Source organism: Centroberyx gerrardi, chromosome 19 (genome assembly GCF_048128805.1).
Source record: "Centroberyx gerrardi isolate f3 chromosome 19, fCenGer3.hap1.cur.20231027, whole genome shotgun sequence".
Lineage (NCBI taxonomy): Eukaryota > Metazoa > Chordata > Actinopteri > Beryciformes > Berycidae > Centroberyx > Centroberyx gerrardi.
Genome location: NC_136015.1, coordinates 27,702,520 through 27,726,018, shown reverse-complemented (window position 1 = coordinate 27,726,018; position 23,499 = coordinate 27,702,520). Strand labels below are relative to the sequence as shown.

At 40.7% G+C, this 23,499-nt stretch overlaps 2 protein-coding genes across 2 annotated transcripts in view; one reads left to right on the top strand and one right to left on the bottom strand.

Annotated features, from left to right (window-relative positions):
* The window catches only part of LOC139921417 (uncharacterized), a 37,683-nt gene extending 28,271 nt beyond the window's left edge, over nt 1–9,412 (top strand). The window contains exons 2-7 of the mRNA XM_078290216.1: nt 1,420–1,721; nt 3,082–3,189; nt 3,346–3,414; nt 4,621–4,784; nt 6,023–6,219; nt 9,389–9,412. Of these exons, the coding sequence (XP_078146342.1) occupies nt 1,480–1,721; nt 3,082–3,189; nt 3,346–3,414; nt 4,621–4,784; nt 6,023–6,219; nt 9,389–9,412 (804 nt within the window). The 5' untranslated portion in view covers nt 1,420–1,479. The remainder of the gene's footprint in view (nt 1–1,419; nt 1,722–3,081; nt 3,190–3,345; nt 3,415–4,620; nt 4,785–6,022; nt 6,220–9,388) is intronic.
* A 10,293-nt stretch (nt 9,413–19,705) lies between these two features.
* LOC144542910 (uncharacterized) lies at nt 19,706–20,521 on the bottom strand. Its single transcript, XM_078290510.1, has one exon. It carries the CDS (start codon nt 20,504–20,506, stop codon nt 19,751–19,753), a length of 756 nt encoding a protein of 251 aa, XP_078146636.1. The 5' UTR covers nt 20,507–20,521; the 3' UTR covers nt 19,706–19,750.
* Nucleotides 20,522–23,499: the final 2,978 nt, after the last annotated feature.

Here is a 23,499-nt window from a genome sequence, read left to right as displayed (position 1 = left end):
AAACACTGGATGGCAAGTTTTTATTACGTTTTTAATTACAAAGTGGCTCAGCGGACCAATCGCAGCGCAGTGGTCTTGTGTCGCCTACAGAACTGGCAGGGGAAGTTGTGAAGTTCTGAAGTTGGACTGGCCTCCATGCACAGTGTTGGCTCTGGAGCCGAACTCCTCGATAAGCGGCGGTCTGTCTCCTCCTCAGGAGCCGTGCAGGGTGAGATGTGCAGGGTGAGATGTGCAGGGTGAGATGTGCAGGGTGAGATGTGCAGGATGAGATGTGCAGGGTGAGATGTGCAGGGTGAGATGTGCAGGGTGAGATGTGCAGGGTGGGATGTGCAAATTTCCCACTGGGATCAGTTTCATCCTGATCAGTTTTCATCGCCTGTAAACGGAAATGGAAAGTTGGAGAAACCATGGAGACGGAAGAAGAAATTGAGGTGTTGTTGTCGGGTGTGAGTGGAAAAGGAAATATAATTTTTAAAGGTTTCCAAGGGGGGAAAAAATAATGGCAAGAAATGACTGACGCTGTCGGTGTTGTAACATGAGACACGCGCCTTGGATGAGATTAAAAAGAAATGGTTTCACTTAAAGTTAACAGAACTGGAAACGGGAGCAGGAGATCCGCTGCAGGTGGAGGCGGGGGAACAACAGGAGACGCTGCGCTGTAACTAGTGTGGAAATCTATTTTTATTTTAGTCTGTTCTGCAGAATATGCAAATTTGATATAATGTAGAAACATTTGCAAGTACTTCTATCTGGAGTGACAACAAACAAACTCCAAACCTGTGACTGGCAGTGTGGATATAAAAAGTGATAATGAGAATACAGTTGCTATTCATCGCAAAATGTTGTTTTCACAGCAGACATTAGGCCTAAAACTCATATATAAACTCTACATATGTTTTGTAGTGAACCTGAAAGTAAAGGATCATACGGATTGAATGACGTTGCTACTACCTTTAATTATAGAATAGATGTTTATTGTCCTCAAAGAGGAAATTTGTTTCCACAGCCAGTACAGGTGGAACACAGATACACTGAAAACACCAACACAAGAAACACATTTACAACATTTAGCCACAACCAGGACGCTTTAGAAGGAAAAAAAGGTGACTCTGTATCTATACTGGAGCCTGTAGCGTATTAAAATTCATAAGGCGGACTGAGCACGAGCACTAAGAGAGACAATGTTTGACCTGCGCGTTTTCAGTTGAGGACAGAAAGAGAAAACAGCAGATTGTTTGTTGTTTTTAGTTGTTAGCTATGTATTATTATTTTTTATTCAATTATTAGCCTAATATAAATATTCATATTAATATTTTTTAAATTAGTAGTAGTAGTAGTATTCTATTTGTTTAGCCTACTTTACTTCATAACAATGTCCATTTACTCAGGAAATGATGCGTTTGACGTTTCCGGCAACAGGATGGAGTGTAACAGCGGTTCAGCCTGAGCGGAGCGGAGCGGAGCGGAGCGCGAGCCACCATGACCGACGAGACAAAGAACACACCGGTACTCATACACGCTCGAGCTCTGTCGCCAGAAATCTTTAGGAGAAAGAAACGGATTAACCGCTCGGAGGAAGGCAAGCGCGCGAAGAAGGAAAGCGACCGGATCCGAGCCAAGAGCAGAGTGAACATCGGCGGCGCGCTCCCGCGGTGGAAGGCTCTGAAAGACGAGAAGGGGCTGCGCAGGGACGCGGACGTGGCTCAGTTCCTGCTGGACTGGTGCGTGCTCACATCGATTATCATTCACTTTGTAACTTTATTATTATCACGTCGGCGCGGTGTCCAGAACAGCTCGCTGTTTCTGTTGCTGGGTGACGTCGCCAGGCCCTCGGTAACTTTTCGAGTCCATAGTCAAGCCAGCAGCAACGTTTTCGACTTCCGGTCTTCACATTTCAAAATAAAACTCGCAGTGTTCACTACTGTTCTTTAGCCCTGAAATGTCCTTAATTTCTCATTACATAAACATGAATTATCCATGAAAAATATCATAGCTTTAATAAAGTAAGGTTAGTATCATGGGTTTATAAGGGATTTATTCATGGGTTGATTCACAGAGACTCTAGAAATTAAGGGATTTTTCCTGTCTTTTGTGCAGGTTTACAGGTTATTAATGAGTTATTAATGGAAAGTTCCTGTCTCCCTGAATTTTATATTAAATTAAAAAGTAAGGAGTCAAAAATTAAGAGGTGTTTAAGGAGGTTTAGATGGAGTCTCCTCCATTAATAACTCCCTTAATTAATTTTAAGAGCATTTTGCATGAATTAAGGGGTGAATTAATGTAAATGTAAGGGTATTTTAAGGGATTACTGGTTCGTAGAGGTTATACAATTAGCCTACTGGATTACTTTCAAAGCTGACTAATGTAGGGAGTTGTGTTATATTCACAAATAAACAGAATCACTGAAATTGCTAAAAAAAAAGTGTTTTCCAGCAGTTTTTTTTCTGATTTTCACACTGAGGGTTTCTGCGAAATGTCGTTTCTAAAGCTTCGTAAAATGTTAAAAATGTCCCAATAGCGCAACACACATTATCCTGTACTCCTAAACTACAGATATTGAAACTAACGTCTTGAATACGTTAATGTGATGTTTCTGTTGATATATTTGTTTTATTTTTACACTATTAATTCCATAATGGCTTCTCAACAACTCAGAAAATACCTTGCATTTTAAAGACGACCAAGGGAGTATTCGGCCACTAGTAGGGGTAAAGGGGATTTTGCTCCACCTGGAGTTCATTACATTCACCTGCTGGGACAAATGTAATCAACTACCAGGCAAAACAGAAAACCAGCAGGGCTCAGACCTTTCAGTCCAATATTCATTTATTGTTTTTCTAATAAGAAACAATTTGTGTGCTTTTAATTTGAAGGCAAAGTCACTGAACTGGATGTGATGCTGCTGCGACCTGCTATAGAACTGACGGGGGGGGGGGGGGGGGGACGGTGAGGGCTTTACTTGGTGAAATTCAGTTTATAGCTAGTTAGCTGTGGCTGTGTTGTTTATTGTCCTACTTGCTTGCATCCTTAGCTGCACATATTGTGAACCACATCATCACTTTGTCCACAAACTCTGTTCAGTATTGACGGCAAGGCAGTTGAAGAGGGTTATGAAGACGGTCCTTTAGTCCTGCTGCAGCGCGGGGAGACGCCTGCTGCGCTGTCCAGCATCAACACCGAGTCTGAGAGGTAGGAAAGGCCTCCATGTTGTACATTTACTGACCGCCAACTGGAAAACAAATGCTCTGAACCTTCAGTCTGTTATGTCCTGTGAGGTAGAATGTAGTTTTACTTTGACAGACCGTGTATTTTATTCATTAGACAACATCTCTCCTTCACCTGCAGGGACGACGACGTCTCATCAGGCATTTGTGCTCTCGAGGAAAACCAAGAAGAAGCTGATGTGCAACAAAGGTAAACAAAAGATTTGTCCTGCTTTTGGAAAGTTGACTGCACAACGCACTTGTTCTTCTTGGTCTGGTAGCTTGTAATACTGTTTGGCTGAGATTATCATGTATTTAACATGCAGTGTGCAGTGACTGGCAGGGACACTGGGGACGTTACTGTAAGCAGTCACTGTTTGGGCGATACGACGTTATCACTTGAGAATTTATTTATGGCTGCCGACAGTAATTATTACTGTCTACAGAGACAGTAATATCTACAGTACTGTTTCTGTAGACAGTAATATCTACTGTAGATATTACTGTCTCTGCAGACATGGTCTGCAGGCTTTAGTTCTGGTTTTGCCGTTGCTTGTTGGTTTGGGGGTGAAGGTGCAGCTGCTGTGAGTCTAAATCATTGTCAGAAAGCTAATGTCTGAAATGTTTGCGTACTTCAACATTATAGAACTTCCATCCTTCAGTTGAAAATCCAGCTGAAAGAGAGAATAGCTACACCGTTGATTTTAAAACTACAATATGCAACTTTTTGACATTTGACAAAATAAGAATAAATGAATAAATAGCATATGTCATACCTTATGAGTCTGGGTCTGTGTGTGAGTGTGTATGTGCAATTTGTATGGAATGATTGAATATATTGAAGTTGAAACTGATTATAGAAATCAAACTCATGATGCTCTTACCAAGTTTTTATCCTATTAAAACCATATTGCATTGAAAAGTCCTAGATATTTAGTTTTCTTTAAGATATTAAATTGATACTGGACTCTTGATTTGTTCTGACTTGACTTGCTGTTCTACATTTAGACTTGAGACTTGACATTAATGACATGGACTTGACCTGGTAATCTACATTTAGACTTGAGACTTGTGCCTCAAGACTTGAGACTGACTTTTGACTTGAGCAAAGTTGACTTGGTCGCACCTCTGTGGACAAGAGTCAGAAAGAAACACTGGTGAATATCGGCATGGCTTTTTTAATTGCCGATTCCCTGCCTTCATTGTCTCCTCCAACAACAGCTTAGCATCAGGCTAGAAGGCGTTTCACGGAGGGCGGGACTAACGGTATACTTCCTGTCTCAAGACAAAAAGGTTGCTTATTGTATCCTAGACCGCAGAATCCCGCTTGACTTCCCTGCCTCCCTGTTTTAAGGGTTAGTGCTTCTGTAGCTGTTTCCTTTACTTCTGTTTCCTGTCGCTGTGTGAAAATGACCAGAGTCCAGCAGCTGAGGGCGTCGGTGAAGCAGCGACTAACTGCGGCTGTTGAAGAGATATTTGGGCTGTTTGAAAGAACGATAGCAGAGTACGAAGAAGAGATTGATCGCCAACGCAGGCTGCTGGAAGATGTTCTGAAGCCTGAGATCCAGATCAACAAAGCAGGTTTGTAGAAGGTTTTTCTACATTATACTTACTGCACTGATCTCAGTAAAGTGACAGATCACCGCTTTTACATTATTTTACAAGCTTTTAAACTAGCTGATTACAATAAATACAATAAACTTATTAAAATATCAATTACAAAAGTGATCCGAATGTTGTCCTCTTCATTCTGCCATCGCAGCACAAAGTAGCTCTAAAATAGTCACCAGAAAAGCTGCTTTTGTTTCAGGGTCTGTTTTGTTATTTCTGACTAAAAAATACTTGAATACATGACGAGTTACATCTGTCAAACTCTGAAGTACGAGCAGACGAGCGCATGAAGACAGCAAGATGGTTTCCCTTCTGTTGACTCAACGGTTAAAGCTCCATATTCTACTGTCCAGAGTTTTATTTTGTGTCTTTCTGTCCATTCAAAGCTGTGTGTGTGGTGTCATGAACCAAAAACACTCTCAATCCATTTCTCCACGTTCATTTTCCAGCATCTCTCTGAGCCTTACCAAGAACAGGCCGTTTCTGTCGCCGTGTCTTTAAGGCTCATTAATATTAACGACCCTCTGTTCCGATTGGCTAACCGTTTCGAGAGCGAAACGTGAGACGCCGCGGCCCGGCGGCTACAGGTAGGGAAAACTCTCCGGTAATAAACGATGACGACCGCTCGACCGCTTTGAAAAAAACACTTTGTTAGTCTATTATTTCTTACAGAAATGATAATGAGCGAACCTTTGTGACGCCACAAAGTTACGGAAGTCCAAACGGCTCGTTTAGAGGCTCGCTTTTCTAATATGGATTGTGTGGATTTAGTTTTGATACTTTCACCATGTTTAGATACACATCCAACTCCTTTATCATCACAGAGGCAAGGGGAGTCCTGCTGTACACCATGTGGACCTTTAATATAATGTGTTTGTTAGATCATTGCATTTGGTTTGTATTGTTTATTGCTATTGAATTTAATCTAGCCTATTTAAAACATGTGTCCAGTAAATGTTCTATTTGTCCGGGAGGTGACTGATGGGTGTTGCCCTACATTGCATCCCTCATGATGTCACTATTGCAAATGTGCACATCGCAATGACAGTGTTGAAGTAATACTGTATATCGTTCAGCCCAAAAGTATAATGTATCTTATTTATTTATTATTTATTTAATGTAAAAAAGTTGCATATTGCAGCTTTAAATGTAAAAGCAGCAACAACCTTATGTTAACTCATTTTATTATGTTTTGTCCTTCTTGTTAGATGCTCCACAGCTGCTGGTCAGTGAAGAAGAGGTTCCCCCTGAGCAGCAGGACTGGAGCCCCAGTCTGGACCAGGAGGACCCAGAGCCCCCACACATTAAAGAGGAACAGGAGGAACTCTGGACCAGTCAGGAGGGAGAGCAGCTTCAAGGGCCGGAGGAGGCCGATATCACAGAGTTCCCTTTCACTCCTGTCCCTGTGAAGAGTGAAGATGATGAAGAGAAACCTCAGTCCTCACAGCTTCATCAAAGCCAAACTGAGGAGAACAGAGAGGCAGAGCCTCTAGCCAGCAGCTCAACTGAACAGATGAAAACAGAAGCTGATGGAGAGGACTGTGGAGTATCAGAACCAGCCAGGAACTTAGATCCAGCTAGTCATTTACAACCAACTAGTGATGGCAAGACTTCAGACTCTTCTGAACCTGAGACTGAAGACAGTGATGATGATTGGAAGGAGACTAGAGAACCTCAGTCAGGTTTAGACTCTCTGACATCAAAGAAGAGACGGAGAGTTGAAGGACCAAGTTTGTCTGTCAGCAGAAAGTTCAGGAGAACAAGTTCCTATCGTTGTGTGAAAATAACTAGAGTCCAGATGCTGAGAGCGTTGGTCAACCAGCGACTAACTGCGGCTGTGGATGAGACATTTGGGCTGTTTGAAAGTGGAAGGACAAAGTTTATCTGACAGCAACAAGTCCAAGAGATTTATACAGTTGTCCCTTGAACTGAAATAATCAAAGCAGACTTCATCCCATGTTTACTGTAATTTGTTTTCCGACTCAGTCGTCTTTCATGGGATGTGTCAAAGTCCATTCCAGTGATCGTGATTTGTGTGGAAAATATTTAGAACATTTGAATAGGGGACCTTAAAAAGCACATGAGAACTCACTTTTTATTTGCAAAGACAAAGGACCTGTTCATAAGTCAAATTTAAACACGTGAGAAACGCTGCAGATTCCACACTGGAAAAACCGTTTGTGGGAAAAGCTTTCATTAATGTATTTCCTGTCATCTTCTTCCTTTCTAATACAACAGTACCTGTGTTTTCTTACTTGTAATGAACATTTGTTAAACTTTCATCATGTGTCACGGCTCAGAAACCATAAGTGTGTTGGTGAAGCTGCAGAGCTGCTGGTTGAGCTGAACTGTTCAGCAGTAACAGAACAATAAACTAGAGACACATCATGATAGTCCATCATTCAGGAGGAAACCCAAACCCTTCTAGTCAGTGTTGCGGTTCGGGATGCAGCCAGATCTGAATACTGCTCATACACATCTTGTGTTAATGTTGGCTAATGTGAGAGAGAGAGTTACTAATGCTGCTCTTTGGCTCAAATTCAGGTTTAACATTCCCATTCAGCTTCTGTTCACCATGCTTGGCTACCGTTGGTTTTTTATTCCCAAATACTCCAAAATGGTTTCTTTTGGTGTGAGAAATGGAGACGGTTCTCTTAAATTCTCTTACCTGCAATTAGTAACTTCCAGTTTTCTTTTATTATCAAAAAGTTAAACATGACAAAATCGTATAAATATTTGGGCATTTATGTTGACAAGCAAAATAATTTTATGAAGGTACCACAGTTCAACCATGTTGGCTTGTTTCTTGGCAGTTTCTGTACCTGCAGACGAAGTGCCGTGGGTTTTTCTTTCTTTGGGGAATTCATGCCTTTATTTCCTCATATGTAGCTTACATGACCGGCAAGGAATATCCCTCATAGGCCTATATGTTTTTAGGCATTGTACCTGCCTCTGATTCCCAGGTCACATGGGAAGAATTAGAACAGGATGATGTCTCCTTGCTAAAACTTAGAAGCATTCACCTGTTTAACTTGTTGGAATAGGCTACACACATTGAAAATAACTTTTACTTAGAAATTTAAAATCAACCATAAACAAAGTGCAGCTTCCATTACTCACTTCTTGTAAGTAGACTTGACTGTAGTACTGTGAAAGTAACCGCTGATGTTTGTCTTGGACTGCTGACAGCGATGGATTCACTGCAGTGTTTACTTGTGAAGACACACTGACACTAAAAGTGACACCAAGTGGGAGAAATCAGAGCTTACAAAAATCCAATTTATCCTACTTGTAATCACCATTAGGAGGCGGGTGTGAACAGTTTTTTTTTTTTCCAGTCGGCACGTCGATAAATCCGATATTCCATGAACGCAGCATGGGCCCCCACATGTTGTTGTGGGATGTCACGTGAGTAAATCAACATGGCGGCGTTCATGGTGAATGGTAAGAACAAGAGATCACTATGAAACCAAACCCCTCAATTTTATCCCTGAAATGTCCTTAATTTAATTACATAAACATTAATTATCCATTAAAATAACAGCTTTAATAAAGTAAGGTTAGTATCATGGGTTTATAAGGGATTTATTCATCGGTTGATTCACAGAGACTCTAGTAATTAAGGGATTTTTTTTTTTTATACCTGTTTGTACAGGTTTACAGGTTATTGAGTGGAAAAGTGTCTCCCTGAATTCTACATTAAATTAGAAAGTAAGCAGTCAAACATTAAGGAGAAGTTTAAGGTGTTTTTTTTTATGGGATCTCCTCCATTAATAACTCCCTTAACTCTTTAAGGGGATTTTGCATGAATTAAGGGGTGAATTAATGTAAATGTAAGGGTATTTTAAGGGACTATGGTTCGTTGAGGAAGCAATATGTTTCAAGCTTTTAAACAGACTGTCAAGTTTCTGTTTGTGTATAACATACTTTACATGTTTGCCCTTTATACCTTTTCTCCTCTTCACATGCCTTTGTGAGAGATGTATAGCAGTGATTCTCAACCTTTTCCATATCAAGGACCCCTAACTTAGTCCACATTAGGGCCATGGACCCCCAAATTGATGAGATTTTGTCTCGCGGACCCAAATCTGCGAAAATGTTTGTTAGATATGATTTTGTCCAGAATCCCATGACAATCTGTATTGTAGGTAAAGAGGTAACAGTGAAACTATGATCAAAATAGTCTATATTTGTTCTACATTCTCTAATTGTGCTTCTTGTAAATGAGTTTAACAATTCATACATTTCCTGGGGACCCCCTGGAACTCCCTCAAGGACCCCTGTTGGTCCCCGGACCCCACGTTGAGAACCACTGATGTATAGCAGCTATTCCAAAGCTTTTTCTGCTCCAAAAGCAGCCAAACAAACGCGACTTTCATCCGGGCGGCCATGTTGTTCCCACCTCAACCACTTGAACGCGCTGATGGCTCGTGGCTTCCAAGTGGGAAGTTTCCCAGTTCCCAGAACGCAGCATGAGCGCGAGCCAGAGGCGTGGCTACGCGACGGTTAATTTAAAACCAGTAAACTAAACTCAACTAGATCTCTTTTCTGTTCCTGTGTGAAAATGTCTGAAGTCCAGCAGCGGAGAGCGTCGGTGAAGCAGCGACTAACTGCGGCTGTTGAAGAGATATTTGGGCTGTTTGAAAGAACGATAGCAGAGTACGAGGAGGAAGTTTCTCGTTCAAAAGAGCAGAACGACCGACAACGAAAGCTACTGGACGCTGTTTTAAATCCTGAAGTGCGGTTACACAGAGCAGGTTGGTGACATTTAAATGTTATTTTCACATTTCTCTCACGCATTTTATGTTGTAAGTAACTGCAAAGGTAGCATCATTGATCTCATTAAATGACCAATGTCTGGCAGGACGCTACTGGACGCTTTTGAGTCTACAAACACAAGCTTGTAGGCTGCTGGATGCAACTTTCTGGTCTTTCTTACACACTTGATGTGATTTCTTTGATGACTGAAAATGTAGCGTCACCGATCTCATTGATGTTACGATGGTAACAATCGTAGATTAGCATACAGTCAGGGTTTTCTTTATGTGTGTATGCGGGTATCAGCTTTTGGTCACTAAAGCAAAGTGAACGGTGTTGGTTTCAGCACATTTACATGTTACAGCTTCATACCGGTTCTAGTTTCAGCCTCATGTAAAGCCAAGCTGGGAAAACAAGATGAGGCAGCGGCCGGCTAGTGGGTGAGCGAGCTAACTTTGGGCTTGAACAGTGTGTGATGTGACTATCAGCACGAGCTGAGTGGTGACTGGAGGCTGGGGAAGGCAATATTCGGCACCGTTTTATACCAATATTACAAAATACCGTTTTGTAATATTGGTTGAAATTCTCTTAACATCCGGTCAGCTAACAATGAATCAAATGCTCCAACAGAAACTCCAGTCTGTGTCCCAGGCTGGAATCAGACACTCATCTCAGAGCGCTTGAATCTTAACAACCAATCAGGACAGCTCTCTGCAAGGAGGCGTCCCGCCCCCACCTGTCAATCACACACGCACAGTCAGTCTAGTCCAGCGGTTCTCAACGTGGGGTCCGGGGTCTCTTGATGGGGTTCTAGGTGGTCCCCAGCAAATTGATGAATTGTTAAACTTCAACATTATTTCATTTACAAGAAGTTAAACAAAGAATGTAGAAGAATTATTATTTCGATCATAGTTTCTCTGTTATCTCTCTACCTGCAATACAGTCATGGAATTGTTGACAAAATCATATCTGACAATGAAAATATTGTCAGATTTGGGACAAATTCTCATTAAATGGGGGTCCGTGGCCCTAATGTGGACTAAACTGGGTCTTTGATATGAAAAAGGTTGAGAATCACTGGTTTAGTTCTGCAAACTGCAGAGAAAACAAGGAGATGAGGTGAAACAGTCAGAATCCAAACTGAATACTGGGACTGGAATAAACTTGATGTGTAAGAAGCCAGTTATTTCCCCCAGACTGTTCAACAGCAAGGAGCCACGTTCAGCTCAGTCAGCCTGTTAGGAGCGGAGGCTTTGACACTGTGGGAGATAATCTGTGGGACAAATTGCCCGTAGAGCTGAACAATTAATAAAATTTAAAAAAAATTTTAAATCGAAATCTCCGTATGAACATCTGAAATTTCCAAATTGCAGAGGCTAAATTGCTTAAGAGAGAGGGAGGAGTCCGAAATGGATTCTGAGTTTTAGAGCTGCAGGTAATCTTTGGTACAATATTGGTGAAAACTATTGGCTTATCACCAAAAGGTGCATAACTTCCTTGCGGGGTGTCAAGACACGGAGGAGGTCTGTCTCCACTGAGCACATTTTCTAGTTATGAATTGCAATTGCAGTTTAAATTGAAATTGCAATATTCTGTCAAATAATCGCAATTCAATATTTTTTTTGTCAATATCTTTCAGCTCTAGTTGCTGGTGAATATTTCAGTAACAACTAGACTGAGCTAGCAGAGCTTTGTTTTGTGTTAAAGGTTTGGATTTTATCAGGTTTGCCAATTAACCTATTATTTTCCAAGTGATTCGACAGCCTCTGCACCACTACACAAAAAAAAAATCCCTTTTACATTAACGAGACAAATAGGCTGAAACTGATTTATAAGTGTAGAGTTTTTCTCTCTGGGAATTAAAACCCCCCCCTGCTCTGTGAGCTAGGGATGAACTGCTTTTCCATGCTAGCTTCATTAGCTTCCATAGATATCTCAGTACATCTGGTGTTCTGTATAGACTCGGTACGGGACACCACTAGGCCCCGGGGCTGAAGAAGCCCTTGCATGTCTTACTACATTTTGCACCTTGCCCCACTTTGGCGCGCTGACATCTATTTGATCATCTATTGCCCCGGTGGGTGGGATATCGCTCTACCCTCTCCCTGTCTGTATAAACCTTGTCTAAGTCTTCTAGCTCCTGCCGTGTTGCTTTCAAGCTGCCACTCTTGTCTTTACTAAGTAGGGCCTTAACAAATTGTATGGATCTTTATAAAATGCTCTCCTAGCTTGTTCTTTCTTTTTTCTGTTTTTCTGCTAAACAATCCCCTAGCGCTGTCTGAACGACATTGATGCCGTCTTTCTCGCTATCGCTGCCTCCTTTCTTGGATAAATCCATCAGTCTCCTGTTGTCACCTAACTAGAGTTAACTGGTCCTGAAACTACTGTCTTCCTTTTCTCAAATGCCAGACCATAAATCATTATAAGTAAATAGACTGTCTGTGTTCACATTACAACTATAACTATAAAAACATCCAAAAGGACAACTATAACTATATTCTTCTCAGAGCGATTTCTTTTTTTTTTTTTGGATGTGGAGACAACGATAAAACATTTTCAACCAATCAAAATAAAGTTCTACAAAGGAAGGAGGCGGAGAATTAGTTCGCTGCAGTGATGGAGCTGCTGAGGAACCGATGACAGAAGTCCAGAGGAACCCGGCACTGTCTGACTCTAAACGTGTTGAAGAGAAACGTGACAAACCGGTCGGGGTCAGAAGAACTCTTGGGATCACCGGACAGGCTGTTAACTGACCAGGGCCCTCATTTATCAACACTGCGTAGAAAAGGTTCGAAATTCTGTCTTTAATTTAGAATGTGCATAAGTACAAAAAAATCTGTATTTATCAAACGTGCGTATGCACAGCTGTAAGTAACCTGCCTTGATAAATACCACACTTCCTAAACCACCATCATGCTCGTGCACAGCCACTCATTAACATAAATTTACGGCCCCAATTGACCATATATGGTGACAACCTTCCCTTTAAATGCAGCAGGAAATGTCATTGATATCTTTTCTGTGCTGAGCACGGCTCAGACAAAGAACGCAGGAGGAAGAATTTACAGACGCAGACATTGAATTATTAAAAATTGGTAATTGAGGTTGTGGCACCACAAAGTACTTTCTGGAACACTCGATGGTAGATTGATAAACAAGCAAAAACATACAGTCTGTCAGCAGGTGTGAGCGGCGGTAAACAGTTTTATCAGCAGAGCAGTGGCAGGAAAAAAGAAAAGTTTTGACCTGAATCAAAATAATTATAGTCAACAAGAGGGACATTGCTGCAACAGGCGGAGGACAGACTGAGACCAGCCTGTCCGATGTGGACCGGACACTCCGGACACCGGATTGTGATAATTTTCATTTTAATATATTTCTCTAAGCCTGCAGGTCCTCCCTGAAGGAGAAGGTGGGGCAGAGGTCCAATAAAACAAAATCTACTGAGTCGCCCCTCATCGCTTTCAATTGAAAAGTTGGTGCACAACTCAACTCAATTACTGAAGCCTAAGGAATTTTATATTAATAATTATGAAAATGCCTATTCATTTGATTGTCTGTTCCTGTCGTTCTTGGTGGTCTTTTCAACCGCTTGGTGCTGCGTAAGCAGATCAGAGCTGTGCTTAAATTTGCGCACGTTCTCAAGCATGAGTACAAATTGATAAATCCGACTCTTTGCATGGTTTACACACATATTTGTACTACTTGATAAATGAGGGCCCTGGAAGCTAGTTAACTCGCTAACTGCTGTATTTGCTAGTGTGGAGGAATAAAATAGACCTATAACCTTTTTGTAACAAATGATTCATTAAAGTAATAGTCAAAACAAATCATTAGTAGTAATCACACCATTTTATTATATACAATGCATGTACATCTAATCAAGGTAGAACTAGCTAAAAGACTAATTACTGTGAAAGCAATCTTCAGCTCAGGGACTCAAACAGCAAACTAATGTCTCTGTGTTAATCATAAAAATATGGACAATTTGTTAGATATAGTCCAGACCTTGGCTATCTAGGAAATTTGTGTGACTGGACCTGCTAGAATTGTATTTGAATACCCCTGCTGTATGGAGGCAATGCACTGTAGGGAAGCTTGTTAACACTGTTATAGCTGAAGGTGAATTGTATCTCATTTGTCCAATTTCCTAATTTGAGAGTAAAAGAGAGACATTGTAAATTAATGTGAAATAGCTGACCATTATTATATGTAAAACACCATTTTCTATATCTTTGTAAATAGTCAATGTAGCATTTTTTTCTCCCTCCCATTAGATGTTCCACAGTTGCTGGTCAGTGAAGAAGAGGTTCCCCCTGAGCAGCAGGACTGGAGCCCCAGTCTGGACCAGGAGGACCCAGAGCCCCCACACATTAAAGAGGAACAGGAGGAACTCTGGACCAGTCAGGAGGGAGAGCGGCTTCAAGGGCCGGAGGAGGCCGATATCACCGAGTTCCCGTTCACTCCTGTCCCTGTGAAGAGTGAAGATGATGAAGAGAAACCTCAGTCCTCACAGCTTCATCAAAGCCAAACTGAGGAGAACAGAGAGGCAGAGCCTCTAGCCAGCAGCTCAACTGAACAGATGAAAACAGAAGCTGATGGAGAGGACTGTGGAGTATCACAACCAGCCAGGAACTTAGATCCAGCTAGTCATTTACAACCAACTAGTGATGGCAAGACTTCAGACTCTTCTGAACCTAAGACTGAAGACAGAGATGATGATTGGAAGGAGACTAGAGAACCTCAGTCAGGTTTAGACTCAGTGGAAAACAGTGAAGTCCTTGTACGTGAGAGGAGATCTCAGACCAGGGAGAAACGCTGTAGTTGTTCAGTTTGTGGTAAAAGCTTTGTTTATCAAGCAGACTTCAAGAGACACATGAGAATCCACACAGGGGAGAAACCATTTAGTTGCTCAGTTTGTGGTAAAATGTTCGCCCGGAATGAAGCATTAAGGGCACACATGCTAATTCACACAGGGGAAAAACCTTTCCCCTGTTCATTTTGTAAAAAAGTTTTTGCTTACAGGGCAGCACTGGTTAAACACACGAAAGTCCACACAGGAGAGAAACCATTTAGTTGCTCCGTTTGTGGTAAAAGCTTTCTTTATAAAGCTCTTCTGAATATACACATGAGAATCCACACAGGGGAGAAACCATTTTGTTGCTCAGTTTGTGGTAAAATATTCAGGACGAGTGGAATACTAAGGTCACATATGAGAACTCATACAGGGGAAAAACCTTTCAGCTGTTCGATTTGTAAAAAACATTTTAGCCAGGGAGGAATATTGTTTAGACACATGAGAGTCCATACTGGAGAGAACCCATTTAGTTCTCAGACCAGGGAGAAATGCTGTAGTTGCTCAATCTGTAGTAAAAGTTTTTTTAATGCAGGAGACTTGAAGAGGCACATGAGACACCACACAGGAGAGAAACCATTTACTTGCTCAATCTGTAGTAAAGCTTTTCGTAGTGCATCAGACTTGAAGAGACACATGAGAATGCACACAGGGGAGAAACCATTTAGTTGCTCAGTTTGTGGTAAAGTATTCAGCCGGAATGAAGCATTAGGTTTTCACATGAGAATTCATACAGGGGAGAAACCTTACAGCTGTTCAGTTTGTAATGACCGATTTACTCGGAGAGCGATATTGCTTCAACACATGCGCAGGCATACTAGGGAGAAATCCTTTCGTTGCTCAACATGTGGGAAAAGTTTTAGCGAAAAAGTTTATTTGAAGGGACACATGTCAGTCCACACAGGAGAGAAACCCTACGGCTGCAGTGTTTGCGGGAGACGCTTTCGGCGGCATTCACATGTCGCAAACCACAATTGTGCCGATGAAGGCAGCAGCCGAGTAATTGTTCAGCAGTAACAGAACAATGATGCTGCATTCAATTGCACTCGGAAATCTGAGAAAAACGATTTCCGACACGGAAAAGTGCAACAGAGCGATTGTTCAAGTCTAAGTTCCCAGTCGGAAATTCAGGCAAGATCCATTCCGCCCGAGTTCTCCGATATAAACGCAGCTGACGTCACAGCAGTACGGTGTCGCATCAATTTGTACTAGTAAAACTTTATTCTACATTATGTAGTTTTTGTGTTCTGAAAATGTGTTGGAAAAACTTTGTAGTTTCCATTTGTAACGTGATTCCGTTGACTTGTGCTTCGTTACTGGATAGAAGTCTTTGTTGTATGAACTAGCCTGCCGGTTAAAAGATGAGAGATTTAGAAAAGTGGAGGCTGTTCAGGATGGTTGGAAGATGGAGGTCATCAGATCACATGAAAAACTGTCAGAATTACAGAATCTGACATCAAGACTTTCACTGATAGGAGAAAGTTCTGACTCAACAAATTAAATGGCAAATCTGTCTGTTTGCTGGACTTCAGTATCTTTCAGAAGATTCTTCAGGAGTTAGTCGGCTCTGCTCTGTCGTGTCTGTTGACAAAGATAAAGGAAAATATAAACTTTTACCTGATTATAAACTGAAGAGTCTATTGCAGTGAAACAAAGTAGAACTCAAGTTGCTCCTTAGTAGCGCACAGTTAATTACAATCAGTAATGGAGAATTGATTTTATACTTAGATGGAATTCCTGTCATGTTTAATTCAGTGTGCTCATATTCATTGTGAATTTAAACTGTAATTGGACTGGTACTTGTTGAGTTATAGAGTTGTTAGTGTTCTTCCCAAACACTTTTATTGTTTTCTTGTTCTTTCTTTAAATCAGGCTGAATAATTGTATATTAAGCCAGTGGTCACATGACAGCTGAATAACTGTTCTACCATACGGAGCACAAAAACACAAGCCTTTTCTTTTTACTTTACTTTTTTTTTTAAACTTTTGTACTTGGTCTGGTTTCACTTGTTTTAAATGTTAAATTCGCTGAGCCTCATTTCCAGTCAGTTTATTCATTTAACATTAATCGTTTCAAATTGACCTATATTAAATGTTTAAACTATCACATTATACATTTAGGTGAAGTTTGAAAAGGCCTGTACAAATAAAGGTTATGATGGTGCTGATGATAATTATTGTTATTGTTATCAAATTGATGTATATGGTCTGCCTGTTCACACAACAGAAATCAGTGATGAGAGTAAATTCTTGGTACAACAGAGAGAACGTTCCTCACTGTGTTGTTACTGTTGACAGAAACAGACGCGTTGACGTCACTGTGTTCTGCATCAACATGTAAATTTGTCTTCTCTCTCTCTACCTGCCGTGAAATACACTGTTAGCTACGTTTGTATCAGGCTTTATAAGAGACTCCTAAGTCGTCTCTTACAAAATAAAAATTCTGCCTATCACACTTGATCCCGGGACTGTTTCCTTCTTTAGACACTGAATCAGAAGTGAACAGGGAAAACTTGTTATTTCACATGGAATGAATTACAGAGCACCGGAGGCTAAAATCTCTTCTCACAGTTTCTATCAGTTATTGGATCAAATATGCTTGATGTGTGTGCTTGATTTCAGTAATGGTGCCACTGTATCATTGTTGCACCATTGCTGTTTTACATGCTATTTTTTATTTTATTGTTTATTTTTACAGCAACAATGCACAATTTAAAAAGAAATTGCACCAGAGTTGCATTTGCATCTGTTGTCCCTGATGTATTTGCTTGTAATCAATCTCATTGTTAGGTAGAATAATTATGATCATTCATATCCTGCTGTTACAGACAGCTGGTTAAGTATAACACTCTACAGGCACATGGGCAATATGCAGAAGTTATGACACTTTGATTCAGTTTTAAATTTTTATCAAATCACAGAGCTTGTTGTGTTTGTTGTGTTCTTTTATTTTTCTATTTTACTTGATTTGATTCTTTTAATGCAATATATGAATTTTATCTTTTTCACTTTGTCTCGATGCTTTTAATGTTTTATATAAAGCACTTTGAATTGCCTTGTTGCTGAAATGTGCTATATAAATAAACTTCCCTTGCCTTGCCTAACTAATCACACTGTTCTGGTCAAATTCATGTAGTTGATTATTCATGACAGATTTTGTACTTGCAGTGAGAAAATGAACAAACGCTTTGTTTAGTAAAAGATGTGTATGAGCAGTATTCAGATCTGGCTGCATCCCGAACCACAACACTGACTAGAAGGGTTTGGGTTTCCTCCTGAATGATGGACTATCATGATGTGTCTCTAGTTTATTGTTCTGTTACTGCTGAACAGTTCAGCTCAACCAGCAGCTCTGCAGCTTCACCTGCTGCTGCTCTCACCACAACACTTATGCTTTTTGACATGTGAATGCTGGCGGAAACTTCTCCCACAAACACTACAACTGTAGGGTTTCTCTCCAGTATGGACTTTCATATGCAAAACCAGTTTTCCTCTGTGGGTAAATTGTTTTTTACAAACTGAACAGCTGAAAGGTTTTTCTCCTGTATGAATTCTTATGTGTGTCCTTAATGTTCCACTCCGGCTGAATATTTTACCACAAACTGAGCAACTAAATGGTTTCTCCCCTGTGTGGATTCTCATGCGTCTCTTCAAGTCTCCTTTATGACCAAAACTTTGACCACAGTCTGAGCAACTAAATGGTTTCTCCCCAGTATAAGATCTCTTATGACTTATAAGGACTTCATTGTGTTTCACTGAGTCTAAACCTGACTGAGGTTCTCTAGTCTCCTTCCTTTTTGTCTCAGTGTGCTCATAACAGAACATTAACAGCAGGGACCACAAGCATAATATAACATGAAAACATGAACAAGCGCATAAGGCACATGATAAAATACATGACAAAAACCGCGCCCCACCCCACCGGCCACCAGCCATACGGCTTCTAAAACATACATCGTTAAAAAAATGTGTTACAGGTACATCTGCTGTTTATTTATCTCATCTCATACCCATGTTGGTCAGAATACACAGGCGAGACTAAAAGACCTGTGAAAACACGGATTATAGAACATGAGAACACAAAAGTGCCATTCGCAGAAACAATGTCAAATCACCTACAGCCAAACATTTCCATGATGCCGGTCATTCTGTCTCAAACCTCCTACTGTGTCACAGAGCAGATCAGCAAGACAGGTAGGGGTGGGAATATAGAACAGAGGTTACTTGGGGGCACAACGCAAATGGTAATGATAATTGTCTGTATTCATGCAATTGTATAGACCTCCTATGGCCTCAGCTGCCTTATTGACTAATTGTTTGCACTCCCCATTTGCCACAAGTCTCTTTGATTGGCTCACACTGAATTTGAGTCTATAAATAAGTCTTTGTGAAGTGAGTCTTTGTACGGTGCTGAGGAAACTTTCACCTTTTGTCTGTTCTCTGCACATTTGACACATTTTAGTTGGGCATAATGTAAACAAATGTTTTGTTTTGTTTTGTTTTTTATTTTTACATGTGAGCAGCTTCTTGTGTTTTTTGTCATAATGTACAGGATACATTCTTCAAACCATAACATTTTTTAGACAATTTTTTGGGGCATTTTTACCTTTATGAGACACTTCAAGGTAGAGAGACAGGAAAGACTGGCAGAGAGAAGGGGAAGACATGTGACAAAGGTCCTGGGACAGATTGGAACCCAGCAGGACGACACGTTTACATGGTGCTGAGCCACCAGGACACCCCTTCTTCAACACATTCTATATAAAACATTTTCAAATAACATTTTCCAATTTGTGTCAGATCTCATTTTGTGATAGATTTCAATTAGTATTTGCTTTTTATCATTAATTTATACGACAGAATTGTGTATCACAATAGCTTGTTCGCTGTGTATCAGGATATGATTCTACTGAAAGCCAATAAATAACAATGAATTACTGCCCAGCCTGATATTAAGGAGCCTGTAACAGTGAAATAAAACTCACATGGGAATGTTGAACCTGAATTTGAGCCAAAGAGCAGCAACAGTAATTCTCTCTCACACATTAGCCAACATTAACACAAGATGTGTATGAGCAGTATTCAGATCTGGCTGCATCCCGAACCACAACACTGACTAGAAGGGTTTGGGTTTCCTCCTGAATGATGGACTATCATGATGTGTCTCTAGTTTATTGTTCTGTTACTGCTGAACAGTTCAGCTCAACCAGCAGCTTCACCTGCTGCTGCTCTCACCACAACACTTATGGTTTCTGACATGTGAGTTGACGAGAATTTCTCCCACAAACACTGCAACTGTAGAGTTTCTCCCCAGTACGGGCTCTCATATGCAAAACCAGTTCTCCTCTGTGGGTGAACTTTTTTTTACTGAGCAACTAAACAGTTTCTCCCCTGTATGAATTCTCATGTGTCGACTTAATGCTCCACTCTGGCTGAATATTTTACCACAAACTGAGCAACTAAATGGTTTCTCTCCTGTGTGGACTCTCATGTGTGTCTTCAAGTCTCTTTTATCACCAAAACTTTTAGCACAGTCTGAGCAACTAAATGGTTTCTCACCAGTGTGGATGCTCATGTGTCTCTTCAAGTCTCTTTTATCAGCAAAACTTTTAGCACAGTCTGAGCAACTAAATGGTTTCTCACCAGTGTGTATTATCATGTGTGTGCTCAACTGTCCTCTAAGACGAAAACTTTCAGCACAGGCTGAGCAACTAAATGGTTTCTCCCCTGTATGGATTCTCATGTGTGTCCTCAACTCTCCTTTATGACAAAAACGTTTAGCACAGTCTGAGCAACTAAATGGTTTCTCCCCTGTGTGGATTCTCATGTGTCTCTTCAAGTATCCTTTATCACCAAAACTTTTAGCACAGTCTGAGCAACTAAATGGTTTCTCCCCTGTGTGGACTCTCATGTGTCTCTTCAAGTCTCCTTTATCACGAAAACCTTTAGCACAGTCTGAGCAACTAATTGGTTTCTCACCAGTGTGGATTCTCATGTGTGTCGTCAAGTTTCCTTTATGACAAAAACTTTTAGCACAGTCTGAGCAACTAAATGGTTTCTCTCCTGTGTGGATTCTCATGTGTCTCTTCAAGTATCCTTTATCACCAAAACTTTTACCACAATCTGAGCAACTAAAGACTTTCTCCGCAGTATAAGATCTCTTATGACTTATAAGGACTTCATTGTGTTTCACTGAGTCTAAACCTGACTGAGGTTCCCTAGTCTCCTTCCAATCACCATCACTGTCTTCAGTCTCAGGTTCAGAAGAGTCTGAAGTCTTGCCATCACTAGTTGGTTGTAAATGACTAGCTGGATCTAAGTTCCTGGCTGGTTCTGATACTCCACAGTCCTCTCCATCAGCTTCTGTTTTCATCTGTTCAGTTGAGCTGCTGGCTAGAGGCTCTGCCTCTCTGTTCTCCTCAGTTTGGCTTTGATGAAGCTGTGAGGACTGAGGTTTCTCTTCATCATCTTCACTCTTCACAGGGACAGGAGTGAACGGGAACTCGGTGATATCGGCCTCCTCCGGCCCTTGAAGCTGCTCTCCCTCCTGACTGGTCCAGAGTTCCTCCTGTTCCTCTTTAATGTGTGGGGGCTCTGGGTCCTCCTGGTCCAGACTGGGGCTCCAGTCCTGCTGCTCAGGGGGAACCTCTTCTTCACTGACCAGCAGCTGCTGGACGTCTGGAGGCAAGGCTGAAATACACACATACACACATTAAGGAAGAGCGTCACTATAAGTTAACCTAAGCTTGTTACCATTACTTCATAATGTTAATGAGATCAATGATGCTAGCATTGCAGTTACTCACAACAGAAATATGATAAAATTTGCTACTTTTTCAATATGAGCTTTGCATCTAGCCAGACCCCAAAAAATGTGAATGTTTTAACTTTGTCCAATGTGACAAACCAACCAATTAAACCAAAAATCCTGTACTTTGTCTTAGAGGATGAGATTTTAACCTCCATCTTGAAGCCGCTTCTCAACCCAGCAGGGGTTGTAGCCAGTTCAGTGGTCTGTCCTCGGACCATGGTCGCTAACCCAGACCGCTGGTTACTACCACAGGCTGGTCGTCGGGGTTGCGCAATAAATATAATGTTATTTATGATAGTGTTGGGGAAATTATTCCGAAAAATACCACCACACTCTCTCCGATGCGTATGTACGCCTACTCGTATTCAATAAAATTTTGTCACTTTATGACTTTTGTAAACACTCTAAGCTCTGAAGCAAAAATTTTTGAATACGAGTAGGCGTACATACGCATCGGAGCTAAGAGTGTGCGGCGGTATTTTTCTGAATAATTTTCCCAAGACTATCATTTACGGTTCATTGTAATAACTTTGAGTCAGTTATTAGTGTGTGAATCACTGTTTATGGTACTTGATATTTTCTTAGAAATCAAACTGTTTATTGGCCAAAATGTAGCTGTTTAATTTGATTATCTGGATATTTGTTTGTTGAAATGTTGTTTGTTTAAAAAATATTTACTGCAATATGATTTTCTTTAAACTCCAAGAACAATAGCAACAACATTCAATCTTTAATAAACAATCAACAGAACTGTGATGACAGATGCCTGTGATTTTGTGGCTCTAGAGCTGAACTGTTCTGTCCAACACTTTGTTTTTTTTTTTGTTTTTTTCCAGTGGGCGATAATTATATCGTCATGGGATACCTTCGTTAGGTATCCCATACCTGACGAAACTTTGTGTCATTTAATAAATTCTTGTTAAGTGAAGATAGTGTGCGGGAGTCTACTGATTTTACTGATTTTACTATTTATTTTCTCTGTGTTAGATCCACACACATCTTTGAAAGTTTGGATCATCAAGAGTGGTTGCCCTTAATACTGTTTTGGCTGGCATTTGATGGAATAAATCTTTCAGTGATTGGACATGAATGAGTTCTGATGTACAGGTATAAGGGTGCTCCGATCGATCGGCCACCGATCGTTATCGGCCGATATTCGTTCTAAATAGTTTGATCGGTGGTCTCTATAAAGGCCGATCAGAAGCGCCGATCAGATGACGCAAAACACGTGAGACAATTTCTCTACGCGCCGCTAAAATGGCTTCACCGGTCTGGCAGTTCTACCAGGTGTCTGAAAAAGACAATAAATTTGCAAAAATGTTAGGGAGAGACGAGTTGGGAAGAGATCCAAACAGAAGTAGTCTCTTTGTGCGGTCTGTCTCTCGCTCTCTGTCTCTCTCTCTCTTGCTCGCTCACTCTCTCTCTCACCGGACCGGACCCGTCTGTTCGCCTTCCATTGCACATGCGGGCGTGAGGGATATTTTTTTTTCCATGCCAAGAAGACGACCGGCTGAATTCCCAAAAAGAAGAACTAAGGGTTATTAACGTTATTCGGAATACAGCTGGGTTTCCGAGACTAGCAGGTTAGCTGTATACAGGCTACTGTAGGTGCTAGTCAGTATCCACTGAGTGACTGAAAATGTTAATATTTACTTTTTAACTCTGACTGAATGTTTGCTCCCTCAATCCAGATTAATATTGAAAAATATTTTGTTATGTTGCAGTTTTTATAGTCTCTAAAGTTGGAGTAAATTGATAAAGGCCCTGTGTTTTCCGTCTATTGGAATTGATTTTTGTTGCCTCAGTAGGCCTATATATAATTTATTGTTCTAACTTGGTGTGTTGTGCACATTTAGCTTTTATTCTAATTTTTATTTTATAAAATTGTATTTATTTTATTCCACAGGAAAGCTATATTTGTTAAGATCTAAGCTGCTGCCAATAACCAAGCGTAGGCTGCTGTGGTTTAAGTTGTGTCTCTAAGAGAGAGAGTGGAATATGTTGCACATGTTGCTGCCAATAAACAGTTGTCAATTCATGATACTTTCTCATCTCTTAATTTTAATACTTAATATACAATGTTGTTAAGAATAGTTAAATAAATAAATAATGCTACACGGTGAATAGGAGGCTTCAAATAGACCCCGTGATCGGTATCGGCCCCAAAAATCCTGATCGGAGCACCCTTATACAGGTATATAGTACAGATATAGTTGTGGTTGCACTTTCTGCCTATTTGCTTTGGCTCTACCTCTTGATTA